A 22,165-nucleotide genomic window follows, 5' to 3' on the forward strand; every position below is an offset into this window, starting at 1 on the left:
TGGAAGATAATGTAGAGAGAGAGAAAACAGCTCAGAACTGAGCAGCTTCAGGTTTTATTAGATACTGGTTTTTCAGGAAACCAGCTTTGTCACACTTCCCAGGACATAGACTCTCCCCCACACCCACCCCAAACTTTTTTCTCATTCTCTGTAAGAGATGCTTGGCCAACAACAATAAAAAACATGTAGGACATAGCCAAGAGGGGTTATTCCTGAGTATGCTCTTCTTCCACAGAGACTCAGCCCAGCATTCCACACCACCTCCTCTGCCTTGCCTGGAGGCTGTGAGTGGGGGCAGGAGGGTAGGATGGGGAAGACTTGGTCACACAAAACAGGAGATTCTGCAAAATCGCACTGGGCACTGTATATTATCTGATATTCACAGTGATCTAAAGCAGAGCCTTGTAACTGTCAGCATGCTCTTTATACTAAGGCAGAGGAATATACGTGTTTTATAATTACTTTGGAATGTTTGGGAAAAAGTTTCTGAAGGCATGTAGAGTGCTGGCTCTCCCAGTGGAAGCAGCAGAGTGGAATGGTGGAGAGATTCGCATACACTAGTTCTAGGATCTTGGACACATTACTCACCTTCCCTGGGCCTCTGTGTCCTAATCTTAAAAATGCTGTTAATGATGGTGCCACGCACAGAGGGCTGAAATTAGGCTTAAATGAGGTATTGTCTGTAAAGCAGCTTTTATTGGGCCTGTCACATGCTGAGAGATCAAGAAACAATAGCTATTGTTATTATCTACAATTAAGTATTATCAGTAGTAATAGTATTGAACATTACGGTTAACCATGATAATAAGTATTATTATTAATAATAGTGTTATTAGAAAAGGATTAAAGATGGTGGCGTGAGAGGTAAGATGGAGGCTTCCTCCTAAAACCGCATATAATGTGAAAATATAATTAATACAACTAATCCTGAAAGAGCAACAGGAAAGAGGACTGAGCCAGACTGCATACACCTGGAGAAAAGAGAAGACCTCATGGAACAGGGTGACATACTAAAGCCAAGGCCTGGCAGGACCCAAACCCTTCCCCCCACCCCAGTTCACCGCCTGGAGGAAGAGAAATGAAGTGGGGAGGGAGTGGAGGCCTGGGACTGCTGAATACCTAACTCCGGAGATCTGCTCTGGGAGCACAAACCTACATTTCATGGTGCTTTCATGAGACTCTTGGGATTAGGGGATTGGAAAGCTAAGCCAGGCAGAATTCCTGGAGAGACTGAGATTCCAGCTGCTTGTGGAAATCAGGGATCCATATCTGGCTGCTCTGAGACAAAAGAAAGGTGAGCAGTCTGAGAGACCTAACAAGGAAGCCCTTAGCAAGAGAGCTGCTAAAGGATTCCACAGAGTTTACTGCTCAGGAAAAAGGACAGGTAGACAAAATTGTCCGGGTGCACTCTGCCCAGCAGGTTGGGAGCTTTCACAATTTCCAGATGCTCCAGCTCTCTGGCTGGCTACACAGCTCCAAGGACCCCCTCCGTGACACACAGCCTACTGCGCCTTTCTCCTGGCCAGCCCCACCTGGCTCGCAAACCAGCAAACACTACCCTGGCGTTATGCCAGCCAGAGGGAAGATCTGTCTACAGCCACTACAAACGCAAAGCATAGAGGCTTATACCTGTGTGCTTGGCCCACTGGTTCAGGCAGTGGAGACAGGCATAGCAACTGGGAAGCAGGAGACAGCTCTTTCCTTCCCCCCAGACACCAGTACCACTCCCCTGCGACCCCCGACATTGCTTCAGGGGCTGAGAAGCTCCAGAGAGTAGAGCTGCTAGGCACTAGAGGGCACCATATACAAATATGAAACACCAAAGGAACCTGGTTTGGAGTAGAATTAATATAACTCCTGAGAAAGATGACATGGATCTCATGGCGCTTCCTGAAAGGGAGTTCAAAATAAAAATCTTTAACATGCTCATGGAGGTATGGAAAGATATTCAAGAACTCAGGAATGAATTCCAGTTGGAGATCCAATCGCTGAAGAGCACAATGGAGGATTTTAAAAGCAGATTAGATATGGTGGAGGAGACAATAAATGAAATAGAAACTAGAGAAGAGGAATACAAAGAAGCTGAGGCACAGAGAGAAAAAAGGATCTCTAAGAATGAAAGAATATTGAGAGAACTATGTGACCAATCCAAGTGGAACAATATTCGCATTATAGGGATGCCAGAAGAAGAAGGGGGAGAGAGAAAGGGATAGAAAGTGTCTTTGAGGAGGTAGTTGCTGAAAACTTCCCCAATCAGGGGAAGGATAGTCTCTTAGGCCATGGAGATCCACAGATCTCCCAAAACAAGGGACCCAAGGAAGACAACACCAAGACATATAGCAATTAAAATGGCAAAGATCAAGGATAAGGACAGACTATTAAAAACAGCCAGAGACAGAAATAAGATCACATACAAAGGAAAGCCCATCAGGCTAACATCAGACTTCTCAACAGAAACCTTACAGGCCAGAAGGGAGTGGCATGATGTATTTAATGCAATGAAGCAGAAGGGCCTAGAACCAAGATTACTTTATCCAGCAAGATTATCATTTAAATTTGAAGGAGGGATTAAACAATTTCCAGATAAGCAAAAGCTGAGAGAATTTACCCCCCACAAACTGTCTCTACAGTGTATTTTGGAGAGACTGCTATAGATGGAAGTGTTCCTAAGGTTTAATAGCTGTCACCAGAGGTAATAAAACCACAGTAAAGAAGTAGAACAGCTAATTACTAAGCAAATGCAAAATAAATTAACTATCCCCAAAGTCAATCAAGGGATAGAGAAAGAATACAGAATATGATACTTAATATATAAAGAATGGAGGAGGAAGAAAAAGGAGGAGAAAAGGAAAAGAACCTTTAGACTGTGTTTGTAATAGCATATTAAGTGAGTTAAGTTAGCCTCTTAGATAGTAAGGGAGTTAACCTTGAACCTTTGGTAACCACAGATCTAAAATCTGCAATGGTAATAAGTACATACCTATCAATAATCACCCTAAATGTAAATGGACTGAATGCACCAATCAAAAGACATAGAGTCACTGACTGGATAAAAAAACAAGACCCATCTATATGCTGCCTATAAGAGACTCACTTTAAACCCAAAGACATATACAGACTAAAAGTCAAGGGATGGAAAAAGATATTTCATGCAACTAATAGAGAGAAAAAAGTAGGAGTTGCAGTACTTGTATCAGACAAAATACACTTCAAAATAAAGAAAGTCACAAGAGACAAAGGAGGACATTACATAATGATAAATCCAACAGGAAGATAAAACCATTATAAATATCTATGCTCCCAACACAGGAGCACCCACATATGTGAAACAAATACTCACAGAATTAAAAGGGGAAAAAGAATGCAACGCATTCATTCTAGGAGACTTCAACACACCACTCACTCTGAAGGATGGATCAACCAGACAGAAAATAAGTAAGGACACAGAGGCACTGAACAACACATTAGAACAGATGGACCTAACAGACATCTATAGAACTCTACACCCAAAAGCAGCAGAATACACATTCTTCTCAAGTGCACTGGAACATTTTCAAGAATAGATCATATACTAGGCCACAAAAAGAGCCTCGGTAAATTCAAGAAGATTGAAATTGCACCAACCAATTTCTCAGACCACAAACATGTGAAGCTAGAAATAAATTATGCAAAGAAAATGAAAAGTCCCACAAACACATGGAGGCTTCACAACATGCTCCTAAATAACCAATGGATCAATGATCAAATAAAAACAGACATCAAGCAATATATGGAAACAAATGACAACAATAATTCAACACCACAAAATCTGTGCAATGCAGCCAAGGCCGTGCTAACAGGAAAGTATATTGCAATACAGGCCTACCTCAGGAAAGAAGAACAATCCCATGTGAGCAGTCTAAACTCACAATTAATGAAACTAGAAAAGAAGAACAAATGAGGCCCAAAGTCAGTAAAATGAGGGACATAATAAAGATTAGAGCAGAAATAAATAAAATCAAGAAGAATAAAACAATAGAATCAATGAAAGCAAGAGCTGGTTCTTTGAGAAAATAAACAAAATAGATAAACCCCTAGCCAGAATTATCAAGAAAAAAAGAGAGTCTACACACATAAACAGAATCAGAAATGAGAAAGGAAAAATCACTACGGACACCACAGAAATGCAGAGATATTAGAGAATACTATGAAAAATTATATGCTAACAAACTGGATAACCTAAAAGAAGTGGACAACTTTCTAGAAAAATACAACCTTTCAAGGCTGACCAAGGAAGAAACAGAAAATCTGAACAGACCAATTACCAGCAACGAAATTGAACTGGTAATCAAAAACCTACCAAGAAACAAAACTCCTGGACCAGATGGCTTCACACCACCGAATTTTATCAAACATTTGGTGAAGACCTAATACCCATCCTCCTTAAAGTTTTCCAAAGAATAGAAGAAGAGGGAATACTTCCAAACTCATTCTATGAGGCCAGTATCACTCTAATACCAAAACCAGGCAAAGACACCACCAAAAACGAAAATTACAGACCAGTATCCCTGATGAACATAGATGCAAAGATACTCAACAAAATATTAGCAAACTGAATTAAAAAATACATGAAAAAGATCATCCATCACGACCAAGTAGGATTTATCCCAGGGATGCAAGGATGGTGCAACATTCAAAAATCCATCAACATCATCCACCACATCAACAAAAAGAAGGACAAAAACCATATGATCATCTCCGTAGATGCTGAAAAAGCATTTGAAAGTACTCAATATCCATTCATGATAAAAACTCTCAACAAAATGGGTACAGAGGGCAAGTACCTCAACATAATAAAGACCATATATGACAAACCCACAGACAACATTATGCTTAACAGCGAGAAGCTGAAAGCTTTTCCTTTAAGATCAGGAACAAGACAAGGATGCCCACTCTCCCCACTTCTATTCAACATAGTACTGGAGGTCCTAGCCATGGCAATCAGACAACACAAAGAAATAAAAGGCATCCAGATTGGCAAGGAAGAAGTTAAACTGTCCCTGTTTGCAGATGACATGATATTGCACATAAAAAACCCTAAAGAATCCACTCCAAAACTACTAGTTCTAATATCTGAATTCAGCAAAGTTGCAGGATACAAAATAAATACACAGAAATCTGTTGCATTCCTATACACTAACAATGAACTAGCAGAGAGAGAAATCAGGAAAACAATTCCATTCACAGCTGCATCAAAAAGAATAAACTACCTAGGAATAAACCTAGCCAGGGAAGTGAAAGACCTGTACTCTGAAAACTACAAGACACTCATGAGAGAAATTAAAGAAGATACCAACAAATGGAAACACATCCCATGCTCATGGATAGGAAGAATTAATATTGTCAAAATGGCCATCCTGCCTAAAGCCATCTATAGATTCAATGCAATTCCTATCAAAATACCAACAGCATTCTTCAATGAACTAGAGAAAATCATCCTAAAATTCATATGGAACCACAAAAGACCTTGAATGGCCAATGCAATCCTGAGAAGGAAGAATAAAGCTGGGGGGATTATGCTCCCCAACTTCAACCTCTACTACAAAGCCACAGTAATCAAGGCAATTCGGTACTGGCACAAGAACAGACCCATAGACCAATGGAACAGACTAGAGAGCCCTGATATAAACCCAACCATATGTGGTCAATTAATATATGATAAAGGAGCCATGGACATACAATGGGGAAATGAAAGCCTCTTCAACAGCTGGTGTTGGCAAAACTGGACAGCTACAAGCAAGAGAATGAAACTTGATTATTGTTTAACCCATACACAAAAGTAAACTTGAAATGCATTAAAGACTTGAATGTAAGTCATGAAACCATAAAACTCTTAGAAGACAACACAGACAAACATCTCCTGAATAAAAGCATGAGTAACTTCTTCCTGAACGCATCTCCTCGAGCAAGGGAAACAAAAGCAAAAATGAACTCATGGGACTACATCAAACTAAAAAGTTTCTGTATGGCAAAGGACACCATCAACAGAACAAAAAGGCATCCTACAGTATGGGAGAATATATTTGTAAGTGACATATCCGACAAGGGGTTAACATCCAAAATATATAAAGAACTCACATGCCTCAACACTCAAAAAGCAAATAACCCGATTAACAAATGGGCAGAGGATATGAAGAGACAGTTCTCCAAAGAAGAAATTCAGATGGCCAACAGACACATGAAAAGATGCTCCACATCACTAATCATCAGGGAAATGCAGATTAAAACCACGAGTTATCACCTCACACCAGTAAGGATGGCCAGCATTGAAAAGACTAAGAACAACAAATGTTGGCGAGGATGCAGAGAAAGGGGAACCCTCCTACACTGCTGGTGGGAATGTAAGCTAGTTCAACCACTGTGGAAAGCAATATGGAAGTTCCTCAAAAAACTCAAAATGGAAATACCATTTGACCCAGGCATCCCACTCCTTGGAACTTACCCAAAGAATACAAGTTCTCAGATTCAAAAAGACATATGCACTCCTATATTTATCACAGCACTTTTTACAATAGCCAAGATATGGAAGCAACCTACGTATCCATCAGTAGGTGATTGGATAAAGAAGATGTGGTACATATACACAGTGGAATACTATTCAGCCATAAGAAAGAAACAAATCCTACCATTTGCAACAACATGGATGGAGCTGGAGGGCATTATGCTCAGTGAAATAAGCCAGGCAGACAAAGACAAATGCCAAATGATTTCCCTCATTTGTGGAGTATAACAATGAAGCAAAACTGAAGGAACAAAATGGCAGCAGACTCAGAGACTCCAAGAATGAACTAATGGTTACCAAAGGGGAGGGGTGTGGGAGGGCAGGTGGGGAGGGAGGGAGAAGGGGATTGAGAGGTATTATGTTTAGTGCACATGGTTTGGGGGATCACGGGGAGAACAGTGTAGCACAGAGAAGGCAAATAGTGAATCTGTGGCATCTTGCTGCACTGATGGACAGTGACTGCATTGGGGTGTGGGTGGGGACTTGATAATATGGGTAAATGTAGTAACCACATTGTTTTTTCATGTGAAACCTTCATAAGAGTGTATATCAATCATACCTTAATAAAAAAATAGTATTATTAGTAGAGATTCAGAAACTACTAGATTGACCATATCAAGTCACTATTTTGTGGCCATTCCAAGGTATCCTTAGGCTCCCTCAGACCTGTTGTTTTAAGCATTTCTGAAAATGCAGGCCTTCATCCAGATAGGGTCCCAGAAAGATGCTGGGAGTAATTACAGGGGGAAGAATGTGACAGGCACTGTGCAAGGCTTATTGCCTCATCCCGTTGCTGGGCTCCTGTGTAGCATCAGTGGGGCCCACCAGTGCCTAGAACCTATGATGAGTGGTTCCAGGGCCTTCCTGTTTCCTTGCAGTGTGGTTTCCCAGCCCTGCCAACAGGAGGAAGAGCTCAGGGCCCAAGTCTGCATTCTGGCTTCTTGCAAAAACATGTAGATGACAACAGCTGGAGTCACAGTAACAGGAGACATATATTAGTTTGGAAAGGGGTGGGGGAAGAAAGCAGGTGTCCAGGAGCAGGGAAAGGAAGACAATGGAGGAGAGAGGAAGAGTAACAAAGGTTCAGATGGAAGGCGGGGCGGAGATGAGGCTGAGGGTGATGTTTGGAGGCAGGGCTGGTGACATGTCAGAGCGCCAACAGCCCAGTATGGACAAGCTGGGACACAGCTAGAAGAAACAGCCAGTTAGCTCTCCCAGCTGCTGTGGTCAGGGATAAGCTATTCTCCTAGGACAGACAGGAGGAGCCCCATCCCTCTGAGACATGCCTTTTAAGCCTTTACTTTGGAAATAAAAACACAATTGCTTTGGGAGATGGCCACTGCTTCCATGTATATCACATATTTAAATAGGGAACACCTGTGAGTCTCAAATTTTATTTGATGAGAAAAAGCCAGAGTGTGGAAAAGTAGTGGGATTTATAACTGAAATAGACATAGGTATTTTGTTTTTATTTAGTTTTGTTTGTCTCCTATTGTTTTCTTGGAACCCCAGCACATTCCCCATGGAATGGTGACCCAACTAAGAGCATCTAGTGGAGAAAAATAGGGAGGAAAAAGAGACAACCTCGCTGGAGCCGTGCCTGATGAGACGGCAGAGAGGCCAGGAGGCCCTGAGTGGATGATCAAGAGCTGGGAGAGCCTCCACCTTACTCTCTGCTTTAAAATTTTCTAAAGGAGTTTTAGGATGGTCTCCTTTGCAGAAGTGAAGAGGACGTCTTATCATTAAAACCCAGCATTTTAGGACACCTGTATTTTCTAGATGTTAAGGATGACATTAGCATTGGACACGATCCCTTTTTGAGTTAGTTTGAGAAAGAAACATGCCCTGTAAAGATAGAGATCTTCAAATAAGCTCATAAAGTTCTAGGATCTAGAACTTTAGTGTTTTTGAGGGTTTTTCCTCAAAAGCATGATTAGTTGCCTATTGAAAATTAAATCACTGTGACAAGAGTTTCATGACAAAGAAATTAAAACTGATTTCATTGAGGAATCATTTCTCAAAAAAATTTTGCCAGATGGCCCTATGAATATGTGTTTTTTTGGCAAAAAAAAAAAAAGAAAGTCACCTTTTATTCCTCTCTGGTTTTCTCCTGCTTTTGCATATCAGTCAGCTCATGCCTAGGCATTTATGGAGCTCCTTTTGTATGAAAGTCTTTGTGATCAGCACTATGGGAAGCTACAGTCCCAGCCTCTAAGGAGTTTATGCTCTAATTGGTTGGAAATTGGTCCTTTTGCAGGAACTGTTTGAAAGCTGGTGCCTGGTGGAGGGTTCTCAGAAGGCTATTTCACTCTGTGATCATTCTGGTATGTTCAGACTGACATAAGCACAGATTATGTCAGTGTTCTTTCACATAAGAAAAAATGAAAATTTACTAGATCCTATAAGCTGGAAAAGTCCAGAGGTAAGTCTTGCTTAGGCGTCACTAGATCAGTATGCAAATGCTCTTGCCAAGGCCCCAGTTCTCCTTGTGGTGGGCAAGGCGATTGCAGGCCACCCAAGACTTCTGATGCCTGACCTTAGCATCCTGTCCCAGAGGAGAGGTGATCTGAGAGTATGGTTATTAGAAAGCTCCCAGGGAAGATTCTAATTGGCTCAGCCTGGAATACATTTCTATCTCTGACCCAATCGCTAGAGACAAGGTGCTGGAGCACTCTGGTCAGGTGCATCCCCTAACTGATGGAACGTCATGTGTGGCCATGCAAGCAGGGGTCGGTCCCACCATATCTCATTTCCTGTTATTGGGATAAAAAGGAGGAGAGAAGTGAAAGGTGGCTGTTGTGTGATTTATTTCTGGCAGGGCAGGTAGACCACAAAAGACCAGGCTAAAGAGAACTAAACCTGCCTACGAGTGGGGGTAAAGGCCAGGGATGCAGATTCCTGCACAGGTGATGAGAAAGTGCCTCAGACAAGCAAACGGTGTCCAGAGGGCAAGCCCTCCTTTGTACCTTCCTGTGGCCTGGACTCATTGCTTTTCCAGCATTGCAATGGCTTCTTTTCATCTGTGTGCCTGCATCTTCCATGAGGCCCAGAGGAAGCAGACCACAGAAAGTCATTATGAGTGCTAGCTCTGGAGTCAGACCAACCAAAAGCTGAACCTAGCTTTGCCTCTTCCTAGGTGTACAGCCTGGAGCAAGTTGCTCAGCCCTTCTGAGCCTCTAGCCCTCATCCGTCCAGTGGGCATAATAATAATATCCACTCTAAAGGTTTAAATTTGAGAATGTATGGAAGTGACTTTGGACAGTATCCAGCATGTGGAGAGTGCTCCATAAGTGCTAGCTGCAGTTGGTAAAGCAAGAACATGTCTCATGCAGCTCTGTGTCTTTAGGGCCTTGTGTAAGACTGGTATCTAGTAGGTATTTTCAGATGATTTTTATTTTAATAATAAATGCTTGTGTAAAATGAATCAAAGCTAGGTGAAGAATTGGCCACAGAGGTGCAAGAGGAGGTAGTGCTGGCAGGAGGATGGGTTCAGGGGTTGCTGGGAATCCATGGAGGCCATGGTTTCGTATCCATGGGTGAGCCAAGAGGTTCAGTCTCAGGAAGCAGGCTCTTCAGCGCTTCTCAAATGGAAGCATGCTTGTTTAGAAGGCACTCTCCCAGGGTCCAGTCCAGCAGGTCTGGGGCTGCCGTTCCTTGATGAACATCAGTGGATTCAGATGGCCACCTCCCTAAGAGACCCCACTGGTTTCTGGGTCATAAACTCAAATGCCTCTGTGGACCAGATGGGTGCCATGGACAGGAGATTCTGGGCACTGTGGCCAACCAGAGATACAAAGGAGAGCCATACTCTGAATGGTGGCTCAGTATTGCCAGATTTTTCTAGTTTTCAGGAGAAGCTAAAAATCAAGACTTGTAAGGGGAATTTTCTGATTTTTAAATGCTGAGAAACAAGTCAGAATTTTTGAAAACAGTGAATGGCCAAATAAAACGTCTGCAGGCTGGAGAAGCTGCCCCTCAGAGCCATTGGTCTAGGGCAGTGGTTCTAAAGTGGGGCCATTTTGTCCCCCAGGGAACATTTGACTATGTCTGGAGATAATTTTGTCACAACTTTGGGTCAGGGTGGAGAATGCTACTGGAATCTAGTGGTTAGAGGCGGGAGATGCTGCAAACCATTGTCAGAGCCCAGGACAGGCCCCCATATCAAAGTGTTATCTGGTCCTAAGGGGAGTTTAACAGGACTTAGCTATGGGCAGAAGAAAGAGACAGGGTGGGAAACACCTGCTACCTGATTTTACAGACTTACTTGGGTCAGAAAGACAGGGCTCTGCCCTTGCAACCCTGAGGAACCATGGCTGTTGTGGCTGAGCCATCCTTGGCCCAGTGTAATCATTTTCCACAGTCCACATACTTCCTGTGCATAAAACAGCCTGCCACCACTGACCTCTGAAGGCATGAAAGTCATGTTAGAAATGTGGGCATTGAGTGCTATTATGTTTCCACGTGGGTCCCCAAGGACTGGGTGTGATGGTCTGCTAGAGATTATCAGGGTTTTGGCCTCCTGTTTCTGGTGGAACGTTTGGTTTGGGTTCCTCATTCAGTAGTTTCTGGAACTGTAGTTGAGAATATTTCCCTTCCTAACCATCCCCAACCATTAAAAAAATAACAAAATGCCTCTAAGTCCTATGCAGTTCAGAAACTTTTTGCAGGGCACTCACTCTGTGGCCAACCCTATGCTTGGTGATGAGAGGGAGATGAGCAGAGCTCAGGCAGGTTTCCTCTGGTGGCTTACAGTTCCACTGAGGAAACACAAGATCCAGACCTCCAGCCCCTCTCCGTGCAGTCTTTCCTCTGCCTTATTGGAAGTCCTAGCCAGCCCTATGGGGAGTTCTAAAGATGGAGCAATCCTTTAGTGCTGTCTCAATGGAGACAGGAACCTCTATGCCCCACACACATCTGTCTTTGAACAGACACCTGTCAGTCTTTGGAGGGAATATTACCTTGTCCTCTTGATCAGGCCATCCCTGAAGGGCACTCCTGGCTGGGAGCTGCTGGGGGATCTGAGCCTCTACCACCAGAGAGAAAGTCTTTTTGTGCTCATGGGGCTTATAGTCAAGTGGAGGAAACAAATGATAAATGAAGAAACAAGTAAACAAGCAAGATGATTACACTTCCCATGATAAGTACCAAGTAGGGCAGAAGCAGGTGCTCCTTTTACACATGGGGAAGCTGAGGTGCCCAGAAGTCAAATGGCTTAAAGCCCCACCTCCAGTCCTGGTCTCCGTGGTTCCAAAATTCAGCCCTCTCTAGTGTATAACCAGGCCTGGGTTAGTTGCATAGAGCCTCGAAAGTCAAACTAAAGAACTGGGCCTTGATCCTGTAGGGACTGAGGAGGATTTGGAGGAACACAGTGAACAGTTTTTTAGGAAAGTACACTGCACAGTTTTGCAGGGTCAGTACAAAAGTTGGGGACTTTGTTAAGGGGCAGTGGCAGCAATCTGGGTCCTGCATTGTGGATGTGTTTGCTCTGGGACTGGTGGTGGGAAATGGATCCCTTAGGATGCTATTGGCTGCAAGTAACAGAAAACCCCAGCTTAAAGTGGCCTAACCAGCAAAGCCACAGAACTGGAAGTTCACAGGTAGGTAGGTTTTGGGTTCAGTTCTACCAGTTTCCTAGGAGATGTAGAAGGAACCAGGTTTCTTTTGTTCTGCCACTTAAGGCTGCTTCCTTTTCTGATCCTATGAGGCCTGCTGGTAGCAACTGGGACTCCATGCTTTTTTGCTGGTGTTCAAAAAGCTTAAGGCATTTAGAAAAGCTAAATCCTTTCCCTTAATAATCTGAGATATCTGAATTTAGCACCTAGCCAAATGATTAAGGAGCGTTCTTCTCTTCTGTCCAGTTAGGTCACATCCCCTGGACTAACAGCATATACCAGAATCCACCATCTTGAGATGGGGTGGGTTCAGCTTCCCTGGAAGTCCTCAGCTCATTGCCTGCTATAGAGAACAAAGGATTGTGCAGTATGAAGACAGGACACAGTGACAAATTGGATTGTGGAGGAGGAATTTTTAAACAGTGTCAGAAATAACTCCAAGATATCCAGTTGCCATGCCTGGGAAGATATTATCCAGTTGGCCAAATTCAAGGGGATGGGGTAAAGTTCAGGAGTTTGCTCTTGAACAATTTGAGTTGATGCGATGAGGAGACATCCAGACCATACTGTTTTGCAACTGCTGAAGATACAGGTCTTTGAACTTGGGCTCAAGGTCATATAGGACAAAGCCCAAGAGAGGGGACCATGGAGTTGGTGACATGGCTGTGGGTCACTGAGAAGTACAAGTGGAGGTCAGGAGTGCTGTGGCACTAGCTGGAACAGAGCCTGAGAAGGCAAAGCTGGTGGGAATTTTGGAGGCAGGACTATTCCCAGCAGAGCTGCTTCTGAAATTTTATCTGACTGGGGTCTCTGCTTATGTGCACAATGATGGGTATTAGGATGTTCACCATTACCATTGCTTCAAATGTTAAGAGACCAGAGACAACCTGAATGTCCATTACTATGGAGCTGGTCAATTATGATACATCTAGCATATGAAACCCCAAACAACTGTTAAAAAAAAAAAAAGGATGGAGGAGCTACAAGGGAAAAAATCTCTCAGGTGAGAAAAAGCTCATTGCAAAAGTGTGTATAGAATACTCTAATTTTTGTTAATAAAGAACATACCCTATCCAGATGTATGCTTGTATATCCATAGGCTGTTTCTGGAAGGTATCAGAAGAAACTTCTAATAGCACTTGCCTCTTGGTGGGGTTCTAGGAGTCTGGAGGCTTACTTTTTAGTTTTTACTTGTTTAACATATATATTTATTACCTATCAAAAAAGTTAGATCATAAATATGAATACATAAGAAATTAGGTCTTGAGTGTCAGATATTGGCAAGACTGAGGATCAAGAGGAGGTCACTAGGGAGTGTTGTGGAGTCTGGAGTCAGCAGTGGGGCAAACTTCACCGGGAGGGGCCACAGGGGAAACCAAGGCACAGACTGTTTTCTTGCAAGAATTAGGACTATAGAAGAAGATGGGCAGAGTGGTTGGCTTCATCAAGTCCCACTGTGGATGCACAGGATGTGACTGAAGGCTTCCCCATGAGCTCTGCCCAGAAGGTTCTACTCAGGCTCTGCTGTGGTTCTGGATTGGGTCCCCTTTCTTGAGCCACCAGATTGGAGGGAGGTCAAGGTCCATCTCTGGAATAACTCCAGAGATGTGGCTCTGTTAAGAGATCTGGTGCAGACAAGGACTACCTTCAGTTGGGTGATTCTTGGCAATTTCAGGCCTCGGAGTGAGAGAAAGGCTGTGGGGCAGGGAGAAGGAGCCTAGGAGGGCCTCATGTCTGGTACTGAGCTTCCTCAGCTGCTGCTGAGCCTGGGAGCTCCTGACTGTGCAGGAACAAGAGGAAGACTGGTCCTTGCCCATCAGCTGCTGGTCATGCTTGAGGCTGAGGGAGCTCAAGGGAGAGCAGGGTGGCTCAGCTCTCAGGGGCGGCATCAGGGAACCCGTTTTCAGTGTGGAATATTTTCAGTATGGCAAAGAGTATTTACCATCATCATCATCGTCGTCATCATAATACATACAGTAATAGAGAATCCTAGACTCTTCAGGCTGGGTAAAACCTAGAGATAATTTATTCACTGTTTTCTGACTCATGTTCATCAATATACTGAATGTGTAAGTCACTCTGTGGGAAAAGAATGAGGCCAACTAAAATATACACTGCAGCCCCCTTAGGAAGTCTGTGCACATGAGGGTACAAAAACCTCTGGAAAGTTCTGCAGTAAGAAAACCTGTCTCACTTTGTTCTGCCAGCTTTTACCAAACATATCTGGTCCCAGAAGCCTCTGCCCCTTTTTTAATTCTGCCAGCAGTGACCCCCAGACCATACTTTAGGAAGGGATGCTTTACGTTAAGCTCTTTATTTTATAGATGCAGTAACTATGGCTGCAAGACCACACGGCCAGTCGGTGATGCAGTGGGGGCGAGAACCCCCTCCTCCTGCCTTGCCCTGTGCTTCAGTGGGCTGTCCGTTAACCTGTACTGCTTGTGATGGATTGAGATGCTAGATCATTATTTCTCAAACTGTGTTCTATGGAACCCCACTCTCATGAGACGTTAATGAGTATTGAGCTAGGAACACATACTCTGCTCACATTAGCCTATGACCCACAGAATTAAAGAAAGATGAATGTGCCGATTGGCTGTGGGGCTTCTCAGAATCTTTTATGTGGTGATATCTCTGTGAATCATCAACACTGGGCGGTGATATGTAGGGTTCCCCGACTTATATGGCCAGGGAATTCCATTTGCAAGGAGCCTTTCTCTATATATTTGTTACAAGTTGAGGAATTCAAGTCTAGATCAATGGGGTTTATGTTGATTTCTGTACCCTTCCCACCCCACCCCAAGTATTCCTGCTCTTTCTGTGTTGAAAAGGAAATTGGTCAATGCTACCAATGACCTTTTCCCTCTGACATTTGTTCTTCCTTATTCCAGAGCAAGGAGATTGGCCTGCAGATGCATGAGGAGCTCCTGAAGGTCACCAATGAGCTTTACACAGTAAGTCCTGCTCAGACTCTGCTAATGTTTGGGGTTGGGTCCCCTTCCTTCGGCACACAGAGCTGGAGGGCGGCTAATCAGAAATCTAGTTAGCATTTTGTGCCCAACTAACAGAGGTCCTCATGGTGTGATATAATGGCTGTAACCCCAGCTTCTGATTCTCTACATCTGGAAGGGGCCCTGGGCATTTTAGTTTGTATAAGTGCTCAAGAGATTCAGACCTGCCACCATGGGAATATGTTACCTACTAAGGCAGAAGACATAGAGTGAAAGCTGGGGGAGCATGGACGCAGCGGGTCCTGAGGCAGGGTGTGGGTTTGGAGTCAGGTAGGACAGGCTGAAGTCTATGCTCCTTACTGACTGTGGGACCTTCAGCAAGCACGTAGCTCATCTGGATCTCAGTAGTCTCACCTGCAAAATGGAGTACCGTTCTGTGGATCACATGAGGTGCTGGGGGTGGGCATGCCTTGCCATTTCCAAGGAACAATTTCAGATCATCATGGTTTGGCCCAGAACTGACTGTGGAGGCAAGATCTAACTGGACTTGGGATGGATGTTAGAATCCAAGAAGGCTAGTGAATGGGGAACACTAGCACACCAGGTAATGATGCGGGGATTTACCGACTGTGGTTTGAGGAGCCTTTGGCTTCCTTGGGGAGGAATGTGGAAAGCCCCAGGGACAGACTGGGGAAACAGGGCAGGATAGCCCCAGTGGACAGAGCACTAGGCCCTTTACACTTAAGATAGAGTAAAGTTGTTGTTTTAAGTATGTGGGGATTCCTTATGAAGTCTCTCATTAAAAGTGGGGATTCTGCTTCTAAAATTATATTTGAAAATCTCTGGTATGAAGGGAAAGTACAATAGGCTGTGAGCAAACCCCTGTCTTTGGTATAATTACCTTTCTCTGTTCACATCTTGGGTGGCTAGCAGGTGGTGGACTCCCCAGGGTTTCAAGAAACTTTTTATTTTTATTTTTAATTCATTTAATTATTTTTTTATTGAAGTATCATTGATATACAATCTTATATTGGTTTCAAGTATACAACACATTGGTTCAGCAGTTACCCATATCATTAAATCCTCACCCCAACTAGTGCAGTTACTATCTGTCAAAATAGGAAGATGTTACAGAATCATTGACCATATTCTCCATGCTGTACTACCATCCCTGTGACCAACTTACATTATGATTGAGAATTTTTGTGCCCCTTTATCCTCTTCACCCTCCCTACCTTCCCATCCTGATCCATTCCCCGTGGTAACCACCAGTCACTTCTCAGTGTCTGTAAGTCTATTGCTATTTTGTTCATTCTGTTTTGTTTTGTTTTTAGATTTCACAAATAAGTGAAATCATATGCTGTTTGTCTTTCTCCACCTGGCTTATTTCACTGAGCATAATGTCCTCTAGATCATCCATTTTGTCACAAATGGCAGAATTTCTTTTTTTATACCTGAATAATATTCCATTGTGTGTATGTACCACATCTTCTTTATCTGTTAATCTGTTGATGGACACTTATGTTCCTTCCATAATTTGACTATTGTAAATAATCCAGCAATAAATATAGGGATGCATGTATCTTCTCAAATAAGGAATTTTGTTTTCCTCAGGTAAATTCCTAGAAATGGAGTTAGTGGGTCAAATGGTATTTCTGTTTTCAGTTTTTGAGGAACCTCCTTAATGCTTTCCACAGTGGCTGCACCAATTTACATTCCTACCAACAGTGTAGGAGGGTTCCCATTTCTCTATATCCTTGCCAACATTTGTTATTTCTTGTCTTTTGGACAGTGGCCATTCTGACTACTGTGAGGTGATATCTCACTGTGGTTTTGATATACATTTCCCTGATGATTAGTGATGTAGAGCATCTTTTCATGTGCCCATTGGTCATCTAAATTTCTTCTTTGGAGAAATGTCTGTTCAGATCCTCCACCTATTTTTTAATTGGGTTATTTGGTTTTTTTTTTGGTGTTGAGTCATATGAGTTTTTTATCTATTTTGGATGTTAACCCCTTATTGGATAAATTGTTTATGAATATATTCTCCCATACTGTACATTGCCTTTTTGTTCTGATGATGTCCTTTGCTGTACAGAAGCTTTTTAGTTTGATGTGGTCCCATTTGTTCATTTTTTATTTTGTTTCCCTTGCCTGAAGAGATGTGTTTAGAAAAAATTTGCTCATGTTTATATTCAAAAGATTTTTGCCTATGTTTTCTTCTATGAGTTTTATGGTTTCATGACTTACATTCAGTTCTTTTATCCATTTCAAGTTTACTTTTGTATATGGAGTTAGAGAGTAATCCAGTTTCATTCTCTTATATGTAGCTGTCCAGTTTTGCCAACACCAGCTGTTGAAGAGGCTGTCATTTCCCCATTGTATATCCATGGCTCCTTTATCATATATTAATTGACCATATATGCTTGGGTTTATATCTGGGCTCTCTATTCTGTTCTATTGATCTATGGGTTGGTTCTTGTACCAGTACCAAACTGTTTTGATTACTGTGGCTTTGTAGTAGAGCTTGAAGTTAGGGAGCATAATCCTCCCAACTTTGTTCTTCTTTCTCAGGATTGCTTGGCTATTTGGGGTATTTTGTGGTTCCACATGAATTTTAGAATTATTTGTTTTAGTTTGTTGAAGAATGCTATTGGTATTTTGATAGGGATTGCACTGAATTTGTAGATTGCTTTAGGCAGAATGGCCATTTTGACAATATTAATTCTTCCTGTCCATGAGCATGGGATCTATTTCCATTTATTGGTATCCTCTTTAATTTCTCTCATGGGTGCCTTATAGTTTTCTGAGTATAGGTCTTTCACCTCTTTGGTTAGATTTATTCCTAGGTATTTTATTCTTTTTGGTGCAATTGTAAATGGAGTTGTTTTCCTGATTTCTTTTTCTGCTAGTTTGTTGTTAGTATATAGGAATGCAACAGATTTCTGTGTATTTATTTTGTATCCTGCAACTTTGCTGAATTCAGTTGTTAGTTCTAGTTTTTTGGTGGGTTCTTTAGAGTTTTCAATGTACAATATCATGTCATCTGCAAACAGTTTAACTTCTTTCTTTCCAATCTGGATGCCTTTTATTTCTTTGTGTTATCTGATTGCCATGACTAGGACCTCTAGTACTATGTTGAATAAAAGTGGGGAAAGTGGGCATCCTTGTCTTGTTCCCAGTTTTAGAGGAAAAGCTTTCAGCTTTTTGCTGCTAAGTATGATGTTGGCTGTGGTTTAGTCTTATATGGCCTTTATTATGTTGAGGTACATACCCTCTATATCCACTTTGTTGAGAGTTTTTATCATGAATGGATTTTGAGTTCTGTCAAATGCAATGCTTTTTCAACATCTATTGAGATGATCATATTTTTAATCTTTTTTTTTGTTAATGTGGTGTATGATATTGATGGATTTACAAATACTATACCATCCTTGCACCTCTAGAATAAATCCCACTTGGTCATAATGGATGATCTTTCTGATATATTTTTGAATTTGTTTTGCTAATATTTTGTTGAGGATTTCTATATCTATGTTCATCAGAGATATTGGTTTGTAATTTTATTTTTTTGTGGTGTCTTTGTCAGGTTTTGATATGAGAGTGATGCTGGCCTCACTGAATAAGTTTGGAAGTATTCCCTCCTCTTCAGTTTTTTGGCAAACTTTGAGAAGAATGGGTATTAGCTCTTTTTTAAATGTTTGATAAAATTCAGCAGTGAAGCCATATGGTTCAGGGATTTTGTTTTAGGTAGTTTTTTTTTATTACAATTCGATTTCATTGCTGCTAATTGTTCTGTTCAGATTTTCTGTTTCTTCCTGGGTCAGTCTTGGAAGGTTATATTTTTCTAGAAAATTGTCTGTTTCTTCTAGGTTATCCAATTTGTTGGCATATAATTTTTCATAGTATTCTCTAATAATTCTTTGTAGTTCATGGTATCCATGATGATTTTTCCTTTTTCATTTTCAAGTCTGTTTATGTGTGTATATATACTCTCCTTTTTCCTTGGTAAGTCTGGCTAAGGGGGTTATCTATTTTGTTTATCTTCTCATAGAACCAGCTTTTGGTTTCATTTATTCTTTTTATTGTTTTGTTCTTCTCAATTTTATTTATTTCTGTTCTAATCTTTATTATGTCCCTCTTTCTTCTGACTTTGGGCCTCATTTCTTTTCTTCTTTTTCTTGTTTCATTAATTGTGAGTTTAGACTGTTCATCTGGGATTGTTCTTCTTTCTTGCAGTAAGCCTGTATTCCAATGTACTTTCTTCCTAGAACTGCCTTCACTGTGTCCCACCGACTTGGGGGTGTTGAGTTGTTGTTTTCATATGTCTCCATATATTATTTGATCTCTGTTTTAACTTGGTCATTGATCCATTAATTATTTAGGACCATGTTGTTAAGCCTCCATGTGTTTGTGGGTTTTTTTGTTTTCTTCGCATAATTTATTTCTAGTGTCATACCTTTGTGGTCTGAGAGCTGATTGCCACAATTTCAATCTTTTTTAATTTGTTGAGGCTTTTTGTGGCCTAATATGTGATCTCTTCTGGAAAATGTTCCATGTGCTCTTGAGAAGAATATGCATCCTGCTGCTTTTGAGTGGAGCACTCTGTAGACATCTATTAGGTCCATCTGTTCTAATGCATTGTTCAGTGCCTCTGTCTCTTTACTTATTTTCTGTCTGGTTGATCTGTCCTTTGGACTGAGTGGTATATTGAAGTCTAAAATGAATGCATTGCATTCTGTTTCCCCCTTTAATTCTATTAGTATTTGTTTCACATATGTAGGTGTTCCTGTGTTGGGTGCATAGATACTTATAATGGTTATATCCTCTTGTTGGACTGACCTCTTTATCATATGTAATGTCCTTCTTTGTCTCTTGTTATTTTCTCTGTCTTTTTTTCTTGGTATCATTACAATTACATGAGGAACATTATGTTTACTAGACTCCCCCCATCACCAAGTCCCCTCCACATACCCCATTGCAGTCATTGTCCATCAGCATAGTAAGATGTTGTAGAATCACTACTTGTCTTCTCTGTGTTGTACAGCCCTCCCCATACCTCCCCACATTATACATGCTAATCATAATGCCCCCTTTCTTCCCCCACTCCCTTATCCCTCCCTTCCCACCCATCCTCCCCAGTCCTTTTCCCTATGGTAACTGTTAGTCCATTCTTGGGTTCTGTGAGTTTTCTGGTGTTTTGTTCCTTCCATTTTTTCTTTGTTCTTATACTCCACACATGAGTGAAATCATTTGGTACTTGTCTTTCTCCACCTGGCTTATTTCACTGAGCATAATATCCTCTAGCTCCATGCATGTTGTTGCAAATGGTAGGATTTGTTTTCTTCTTATGGCTGAATAATATTCCATTGTGTATATGTACCACATCTTCTTTATCCATTCATCTACTGATGGATACTTAAGTTGCTTCCATTTCTTGGCTATTGTAAATGGTGCTGCTATAAACATAGGGGTGCATCTGTCTTTTTCAAACTGGGCTGTGGCATTCTTAGGGTAAATTCCTAGGAGTGGAATTCCTGAGTCAAATGGTATTTCTATTTTGAACTTTTTGAGGAACCTCCATACTGCTTTCCACAATGGTTGAACTAATTTACATTCCCACCAGCAGTGTAGGAGGGTTCCCCTTTCTCCACATCCTCACCAACATTTGTTGTTGTTTGTCTTTTGGATGGTGGCGATCCTTAGTGGTGTGAGGTGATACCTCAATATGGTTTTAATTTGCATTTCTCTGATGACTAGTGATGTGGAGCATCTTTTCATGTGTCTGTGGGCCATCTGAATTTCTTTTTTGGAGAAGTGTCTGTTCAGCTCCTCTAACCATTTTTTAATTGGATTATTTGCTTTTTGTTTGTTGAGGTGTGTGAGCTCTTTATATATTTTGGATGTCAGCCCTTTATCGGATCTGTCATTTATGAATATATTCTCCCATACTGTAGGATGCCTTTTTGTTCTATTGGTGGTGTCCTTTGCTGTACAGAAGCTATATAGTTTGATGTAGTCCCACTTGTTCATTTTTGCTTTTGTTTCCCTTGCCTGGGGAGATATGCTCATGAAGAAGTCACTCATGTTTATGTCCAAGAGATTTTTGCCTATGTTTTTTTCTAAGAGTTTTATGGTTTCATGACTTACATTCAGGTCTTTGATCCATTTTGAATTTACTTATGTGTATGGGGTTAGACAATGATCCAGTTTCATTCTCTTACATGTAGCTGTCCAGTTTTGCCAACACCAGCTGTTGAAGAGGCTGTCATTTCCCCATTGTATGTCCATGGCTCCTTTATCATATATTAACTGACCATACATGTTTGGGTTAATTTCTGGACTCTCTATTCTGTTTCACTGGTCTATGGGTCTGTTCTTGTGCCAGTACCAAATTGTCTTGATTACTGTGGCTTTGTAGTAGAGCTTAAAGTTGGAAAGCGAGATTCCCCTCAGCTTTATTCTTCCTTCTCAAGATTGCTTTGGCTATTTGGGGTCTTTTGTGGTTCCATATGAATTTTAAAACTATTTATTCCAGTTCGTTGAAGAATGCTGTTGGTATTTTGATTGGCATTGCATTGAATCTGTAGATTGCTTTAGGCAGGATGGCCATTTTGACAATATTAATTCTTCCTAGCCAAGAACATGGGATGAATTTCCATTTGTTAGTGTCCTCTTTAATTTCTCTTTAGAGTGTCTTGTAGTTTTCAGGGTACAGGTCTTTCACTTCCTTGGTTAGGTTTATTGCTACGTATTTTATTCTTTTTGATGCAATTGTGAATGGAATTGTTTTCCTGATTTCTCTTTCTGCTAGTTCATCATTAGTGTATAGGAAAGGAACAGATTTCTGTGTATTAATTTTGTATCCTGTAACTTTGCTGAATTCAGATATTAGTTCTAGTAGTTTTGGAGTGGAGTCTTTGGGGTTTTTTATGTACAATGTCATGTCATCTGCAAATAGTGACAGTTTGACTTCTTTACCAATCTGGATGCCTTGTATTTCTTTGTTTTGTCTGCTATTGCTAGGACCACCAGTACTATGTTGAATAGCAGTGGGGAGA

The 22,165-nt window shown here is 41.5% G+C and overlaps 1 protein-coding gene across 8 annotated transcripts in view; it reads left to right on the forward strand.

Moving 5' to 3' along the window:
- SRGAP3 (SLIT-ROBO Rho GTPase activating protein 3) overlaps positions 1–22,165 on the forward strand; it is a 268,677-nt gene that overhangs the window by 153,305 nt on the left and 93,207 nt on the right. For all 8 annotated transcript variants that reach the window (XR_005023182.2, XM_036877778.2, XM_036877782.2 and 5 more), the window contains exon 4: positions 15,045–15,107. Coding sequence is in view for 7 of the 8 variants with exons in the window: in XM_036877778.2 (XP_036733673.2) it covers positions 15,045–15,107 (63 nt within the window). In the remaining variant the exon portion in view is untranslated. The remainder of the gene's footprint in view (positions 1–15,044; positions 15,108–22,165) is intronic.

The sequence above is a fragment of the Manis pentadactyla genome, chromosome 1 (assembly GCF_030020395.1).
Source record: "Manis pentadactyla isolate mManPen7 chromosome 1, mManPen7.hap1, whole genome shotgun sequence".
NCBI classification, from domain to species: Eukaryota; Metazoa; Chordata; class Mammalia; order Pholidota; family Manidae; genus Manis; species Manis pentadactyla.